The following is a 7,810-nucleotide window of genomic DNA, read 5'->3' on the forward strand; positions in this document are numbered from 1 at the left end:
ACTAGAAAGAAGCAACACTCCCCGTCTCCCCCTCTCTGCTCAGTTACTCCAACCCAAACAACACCCAAGTCAGTGTAGTTAGGAATTTATATTTTTTGCGCCTTTGTTTAGAATACATGACATTGGTAAATATGCCACATGCCTTTGGTGAAGTACAATTATTATTCTATACACGTATGAGATTGAGGTTAGGGAAAAAGACAAAGAGGTGATGACAGACACACAGTGGAAACCCCACATCGTCTCATGGCAAACCAAAGGGGATCTGGGAAGCTCAGCTGCATTTGACTGCTAAGTCCCAGGGTTTAGTTGCACATTTGCTCATGCACATGGGTGGTAGGAGGGAAAGGGGACAGCAAAGACACAAAAGAGGGTACACAGTGGGATGAGAAAGAAAGTAGAAGGGCTGACATCTCCAAAAGAACAAAGCCAACTATATCTGGTGAGCCTCAGAGGGACAGACACCCAGGAAATAATTCCTGTGACAACGGTGGGTGGGCTAAGAGGGCGAATTTGCTCCAGGCTTGGGACACATCGAGGACAGTGGTGGCTCTTCTCCAGCGGTGACCCCCTGCATTAGGCAAAGAGGAGCCCAGAGGAGAGTGGAGACCTTCGGGGGGAACCGTTGGGAGGGTACACTGACTGCTTTCTTCCAGCTCTTCAGTCCCACCCTGGGGCAGGACAAAGGGAAGGTGGGGAACAGGGGCGAAGGGAGAGGAAGGATGGTTTTGCACAATGAAATGCTGCTGCATGGAAAGTGAGCATCCAACCCGGCCCAGCCTGGCCCCAGCCTCTTCCTGCTTGTGGGCCAGAGGACAGAAGGAATACAAGCGCATGGGTGTTTCCCCTTCTGTTCCCAGCCTGCCTGCCTCCCCTCACAACACCCTATCCTGACGCCCAGGAGTGGCCCTGCACAGGCTGAGTAGCTCCCATCCTTAGATTCCACTGTCTGTACCCACAAGCCATGCAAAGAGGAAAGGAAAGGCGGCAAAGTGGAATTCAGATGGGTACACATGGTTTAGAAGGGGAGTACAATGCAGGAAGGACAGACAGGTGGCTCTAGGTGAAAGGGCCCCGTGATAGCACAAACTCTACACTGTCCGCCTCCTACCCCAAGACTGAGTTGGTGAGTATACTGGGCTTTTCTAAAATATTCAGAATCGGCCAGGCCTCAGGAAGGACATCTTGCCTCGTCCCTGTCTTTGGCAAGTACACAGGAGTGGTGTACAGGAAGTCCCTGAAAGTCCAAGGACCCCTCACACTCCTTAATCAACAGGAAGGGAGGAGCAGGACCCTCCTTCACGAGAGGGCAAGAAGTGGCTTCCACTGAGCTTGTTATTTTCAAATTAGGCCCTTCATTCACTGTTTCTAACTAATAGGCATTCTCTCTGTATGCCAACAGTGGAAACTAATCAAGAGCCCCAAACTTTGGCTAGATGAAGTTATTTGGTACTCTCATGAACAGTACAGAATGCTGCAGAAAATGTGGACAAGGGACAACCCTTTCCGGTTATGAGCTTGTGGGACTGCTTCTAGGATGGCAATGAGAATTCTGGTATTTTCACAATTAGTATGTGTTCTCCAGGTCGCTGGAGAACAAAGTAAAAGGCTGTAAGATCCCTGAAGACGTAGAAAATCTTGGACTAACAGATTAGAAATAACTGCAAAAAACAGGTTTTACTCTCTAAGAGGGTATTGCACCAGGACCGAGTTGGACTTTGTGCCCACCCAGGATCCTCTTCACGCCTGGCATAGGAGAAAAGCTCCAAGTGACCAGGGCAGCCCTGAGTGAGCCACCATTTTCGCAGGTGTTTATGGCCTCCTCCTGCCAGCGGCCTGGCTTTCCTGGAGGCACCACGGGCACTGATACCCTTCTCCTCCCCAAATCTTGACACTTTTGTGGACACATCACTACAGCTACGCCCGTCCCCTTCCCTTGGCCTCCATCTCTTTTTGGCTTTGGAGGAATTTGCGAGTATATAAGAAGCAGGTAGGGAGGAGGTGCCAGCTGTTGCTCTTCAGATAGTTGCTTCAAATTGCGCCAGGAGCAGCATTTCCAGTGTTGAGGGACATAGTGCAAATGAAAGCAACAGCAAAGGAGGAGTGAGCGATGGAGAAGCTGGGCTGGGATGGAGGAAGGTAGATGGGGAAGTTGTTGAGAGAGCAAACAAGGAAAGGAACATGAGTTTGGATGGCAATGGAGAACAGGGAAGGGGTGGCACATTCTCAAGTAAAAAAGTAGACTGGACACAGGAATCAGGAAGTCCAAGATGGAGAAGAGAGAGAGACAGGAGAAAACAAGAGCACAAATTACATCAAGTTACTAGGCATTCGGGTCTTTCCGTTGTAGGTGTCCCCTCCCCATGTCTCCCTCTGACCCACGACAGTGACAAACAGCAGAGGGAAGCCTTGCCCATCAAGGGAGTCCTTTGTCTTTGCCCTTCCTCCCTCCTGAGCCAGGTGACGATGCCACAACAGTGATCTCCATACCTCAGTCAGAGCAGCCCCACTCCTCGGGCAGGGAGGCAAGCAGGCAGGGCTGGGAGAAGACTCCAGGACCTTCCCACCTCTTCACCCCACCAGAAACCTCAGGAATACTTACTTGCAATAACTACCACGATGATGGCACAGATAACCCCCAGCATGATCATCATCTGAGGAGAAATTGACAAAAAATGGGTCCTTGGACTTGGGAAAGGAAAGAGCCAGGAAGAGAACTTACTCTGTCTTTGGGACAATGCAAGAAACACACATCACCCAGGAGATCTGCAGGCCTCTTGGCAAGGGCCCAGCCCCCATGCTCCCCATCAGACAATAACCCCTGCACCACAGGGGAAGCTCCTCAGAAACATCAGAGCGCTTGTAGCTGCTTCTTTTTCCTTAGGTCCTGTCGTGTTGAAAAGAACTGCAATGGATCTGCAGTCAGATGGTTCATTTTTCAATGTGAAGTGCTCAGCTCATTCCTCAAAGCTGCATGTATGTAAATACATTTATCTACTCCAGTCATTGTGTCCGTGTTGGGTGTTTGAGGAAGGGCCAGGTGAAAAATTTCCCAGGGGTCCTTCTGGCAAAGGCAGCTTGACTAACCATTTCCAAACTCCTCAGGGTGTCCCGGTGAGTGGGTCTGAATACTCTAGCCTACCCTGGTGGCCAATTCTGGGTAATGCAGCTCAAGGAGGCTTTTAAGACTTCCCTCCCAAGAGTTCTGCAGGGCAAAGATCCTGTACCACTAAAGGGGAGGAATGCAAAGGGTGTCCCAAAATTCACGCAAGAAGTAATTTTGATAGAAAACACAGATTTATAATTAAAAATTGTAAATTTATATTGATTCATAAAGTATACAGTATAGGGTTATGTATGGAATAGCATATCAGGTAAATGGCCTCCACGGCCTTGCTGGCACATACGCACTCTTTTGTTGAAATTTTCCATGACGGAAATGCGGCTGCTCAGGCAATAACAGTTAACGGTGCTCGCTATCGCGACATGATAATCCAGTTTTTTTGTGCTATGGATGCCATTTACCCGATATGCTATTCCATACATAACCCTATATTGTATACTTTATGAATCAATAAAAAATTTACAATTTTTAATTATAAACATGTGTTTTCTTTCAAAATTACTTCTTGCGTGAATTTTGGGACACCCTTTAGAACCGGAGGGTTTTCTTGCCTTCTGTGAGCTGTGGCGAAGGAAGAAGAAGAGGGAAAGGACAAGAAAATTCACCTTGCAGTTTTTCCACCAATACTTCCTCTTCAGCTTGGCAGCGCTGCTCTCAAACTGTGACGCTCCCATCTGCAAGGCATCAGCGCGGTCATCTAGCTCTGACAGTATCTCGTCCCTCTTCAGGACCTTGTCCACATTTACACGCATGATGTCCACCACCTGAGGGGGGCCAGAAACAAAGCTGCTAAGCTCTCCACCAGAGACACGGGAAAGAACAGCAACCAGGGGATCACAGGGTTGCCCTGTGTAACTCCAACGGATGCCTTGCCTCCCAAAGCCTTTAGCTAGCGCTCTATGACAGCGGTTCTCAACCTGTGGGTCGCGACCCCTTTGGTGGTCGAACGACCCTTTCACAGGGGTCGCCTAAGACCATCCTGCATATCAGATATTTACATTACGATTCATAACAGTAGCAAAATTACAGTTATGAAGTAGCAACGAAAATAATTTTATGGTGTGGGTCACCACAACATGAGGAACTGTATTAAAGGGCCAGAAGGTTGAGAACCGCTGCTCTATAAGAAAGAAAAGTTCTAAATGCCTATGATTTGGAAACCCTCGGGGAAAAACGCTCCACCTACCTCCTCTACTTGTGCCTGGGTTTGCTGTAGTCGTCTGTTGCTGGTCGTATTAGGAGGAGGGCCAGGGGGACCCCCACCTGGGGCAGTCCCTTCTGCCCCTTCCGTGGGCGGCTGAGCTGGATCGGACCTGTAGAGAAAGTGGACGACTTGTAGGCATATATGCATAACCCATGGATGGACACAGACAATGGGGTTCTGAGGGCCTGGGGCGGGCGGGAAGATGGGAGCGGGCTGGAAGAGGTTAACGGGGGGGGGGGGGGGGGCTGAATAATACTTTCAACAATAAAGATTTTTTTAAAAGAAAATATAATAAAAATAAAGAAAGAAAGAAAAGTGGACAGAGTACACAAAGTACCCAAAACAAGAAAGAAATCATGTGCCCTCTCACCCCACACCATCGAATTCATGGCAATTAGGTTACTATATGTAATTAGAAGGGGTTCTAGCTCCTTGGCCCTACCAAGGAGGGAGATACAGCACAGTGACAAGAAGCAAAAGATAAAAGATGCGGGAAGCCACCCATTATCTTCACTATCAGAGAAGTGTAAACAAGGATCCCGGAAAGCTGGTGAACCTGGAGCCCCTGGCAAGGGCCAGAGCTATGCACAGATGTTTAGTCCAGACAGTGGGGATTCAAGCTATTTCCTGACCGAACAGTCTCAGAGTACATCTTTCTAATATTTACTGACCTTTAAGATAGTCTGCCTGTTACTACAATTATCTGCCTGACTAAGAGCTAGATGTGTATCCAAAATTGAATAAAAGGTTGGCAAGGCCTGGGCACCAGTGGAAGTCCTTTCCCTTGCACTGGGCTTTCTGTCTTGGCTCCCAATATTTCCAAATTATTATTTCTTGTCTCGTCTCTTTCATTTGCGTGCGGCCCCTTCTCCAGATCCCAAACCCTGAGCCACGCGGGACGTGGGATATTCACAAAAGATCCTGTAACAACATTTAGTGGGGGTCGGGGACATCCAGGGTGGTATCAAGAGATCTTATTTGGGCCGTCTTCTGACCCAAATTCACACACATCCTCTGACACAATGGTTCCAGGGACTATTGTGCTACCTTTGGCCTGAATGGCATTGCCCTGGCTGTCAGAGCCTTTCACATAAAGTCAAACTGGAAACCTCCAATCCAGGTTAGAAGACATTTGTACAAAAGACTAAACCCTCAGGATAAGCCTATGGACTAAACAGCCCTTTTCCCCAAAGCCTAAATCTACAAAGAGCAAGCTGACAGATTCTGCTTAAGGTTATGTTTCATTCCACAATTAGTATATTGGGGCTGTTGTAAGGACAACTTGGAGACTCACCAAAGGCAGAGCCTCTGTAGGTGGAGTGAGTCAGAACAGTTTGCTTGCTTTGTTTTTGGCAGAGAAGATAGATGGAACTAGGGCCTAAAACAATTACATTAATTATGAAACTGTTCCAAGAGTATAGACAGGAGGCAAAATGAAGAGAAATGGGCCTCAGTGTACATGCATCTTTGACATTCTGTCCCTTCTTTTTCTAGATTTGGCAACAAATCTCAGGAAAGTACCCTGTGTCCCAAAGAGACGTATGTCCCTTATGTCCCAAAGAGAAATTTTGGTTTACACTACTACCCACAGTGACTGTCCTCATTCCCTCAGCCTTAGAAGGGATTAACGTGTTCAAGACAGACTCTTTTTCATGAAGTTTAACCTACGGCCTGAGATTTTCTCTCCCAAGGAAGACCCTGCCAGCAGGAGGGAGGTCTCTCAAATCTGATGGAGAATAGAAATTACAATAAGAACTCCTCAAACAGAAGCTGAATCTCACAAAACACACCTCCTAGGAGCAGTCTAAGAATGAATGATGGAGGGATTCAACCATCACCAAGTCACCACGCAGGAAATGCCTTGACTACTCACAATAGACCTAATGCCCAGAAGTTCCTCCTCCCTAAATGAATTTCTTTCAAGTCTACAAAGATAGAGAATAACACCTCAGAAAGGAGACGCTAGCAGATTACATCTGGCGTATCCCCATTAACATCACTGTCTCACTTCTAAGGCGTAAAGGCGCAAAGGGAAGACCCAAAGCCATGGAAGCCAGGAGGCTCCTGTGCTACCACTGAGCTCAGCAGCAATCTAGTTCTCTGAAGACCGAAAACCCAGTGAGTGGGTAGGAGCCACTGTTTGGTCTTGGAAGCAGGCCAGGATGGCGGCAGCAATGACAAGACTGAGGTCAGAGGCCTTGTGATGCCCTGCTGGTCCCCGCACTTTCTCCACCTCCTTCGGTGCATCCCACATGGGTGCTCCTGGGAACCAGTGAGCCGAGAAGGATCCTCCTTCCCCAAATGCAAACAAATGGGTTCCTAGGACTTGGCCAAGATGCACAGAATGTCACAGAGTAAAAGCTGCAGAAATCCAATTGAGAAAATGTGACATGGTTATAAAGCATGTGAAGGGACCATTCCACTTACGACTTGTTGGGAGTTGGGAACACTCAGCAATAAAACATCCAGCACAGTTATAACCTTTATGTAGGATAAGTAAACCTTTTCCCGTTGTGTTTTTTTTTTTTTGTCTAGGACCAGGCCAGGACTCCAGGCAATGGCAAGGAAGAAAGACCTCTACCAAGCAGACAGTGGTCCTGACAGGGGAGTGCTTCGCTTCTCCAGCCACGGTTCTCCCTCGGATCTTAGGATGCGGGTGATGCTGAAGATGGTCCGAGACTAAATGTAATGCGCTGGGGAAGACCGGGATCCTCAGGTCTATTTCTCTCCCCAGCACTTGGCTGAGACTCAGTGAAGGAAAACACCTCAGGGTGGCCATGGGAGGAAGGCAGTTTGGAATCATAGGGCACTGCCCCTGAGTTCTGAGAACTGGCAGATAAGTTTCTGGAGCTTTGCTCACTGCCAAGGTGGGAGGGAGGCAACACGTAACAGTTGGGGTGAGGGACATACAGAAATTACTAACTAGCAGATGCACCTACGACTGTCTTTCCAGAGGAACCAAGTACAGATTCGTTCAGACCCTACCCGATAACTCCATGCCCCACCTTCGCCCTCTCCCGGGCTCCGCTAGACAGAGAGCTGCATGAGGCGCCCCTCGGGCGAGAAGAATGGGTGCAATGAATGTGGGACCCCTGCGCCCCTGCCCCGCCCGTGGGGTGCTGGCTGTGGCTGGTGCAGGAGTGGAGTGCTGCCCTCCTCGCTGGGTGTGGTCAGGTCTGGGGGCTGCGCGCGGGGGTAGTTCCCCGCGTCGCTGCAGCTGCTGCGCAATGCGCCATTTCCATCCCGCAGAGTCTGACGCTGGCGGTGACAGTTGGCATGGAGGGTCGAGCTCCCTACACCAGAGTCAACTCACATTTTTCTGAGAAGTGAGGATCGGTCTCCTCTCCGGAGGCTGCGACGAGACACCCGGCGAGGGGAACGCCGCGGCTGAAATCCACGGAACTGCCGAGCTGCACGTCTAGTTGACCACCCGGAGCTCTAGCTGCGGTGGAACTTACTGCAGCTGCAGTTCGGGTCCCGGT

The 7,810-nt window shown here is 49.2% G+C and overlaps 1 protein-coding gene across 6 annotated transcripts in view; it reads right to left on the bottom strand.

Moving 5' to 3' along the window:
• VAMP1 (vesicle associated membrane protein 1) overlaps nucleotides 1-7,810 on the bottom strand; it is a 58,192-nt gene extending 50,382 nt beyond the window's left edge. For 2 of the 6 annotated variants that reach the window (XR_009451144.1, XM_059682012.1), the window contains exons 1-4: nucleotides 7,642-7,806; nucleotides 4,311-4,437; nucleotides 3,730-3,888; nucleotides 2,603-2,654 (exon numbers count right to left, since the gene is read on the bottom strand). Coding sequence is in view for 5 of the 6 variants with exons in the window: in XM_059682012.1 (XP_059537995.1) it covers nucleotides 2,603-2,654; nucleotides 3,730-3,888; nucleotides 4,311-4,437; nucleotides 7,642-7,643 (340 nt within the window). In the remaining variant the exon portion in view is untranslated. Of the gene's footprint in view, nucleotides 1-73; nucleotides 2,244-2,602; nucleotides 2,655-3,729; nucleotides 3,889-4,310; nucleotides 4,438-7,641 lie in introns of those variants that run through there. The other 4 variants (XM_059682011.1, XM_059682007.1, XM_059682010.1 and 1 more) reach the window with 4 other exon arrangements.

Source organism: Myotis daubentonii, chromosome 2, assembly GCF_963259705.1.
Source record: "Myotis daubentonii chromosome 2, mMyoDau2.1, whole genome shotgun sequence".
Taxonomy (NCBI): Eukaryota; Metazoa; Chordata; class Mammalia; order Chiroptera; family Vespertilionidae; genus Myotis; species Myotis daubentonii.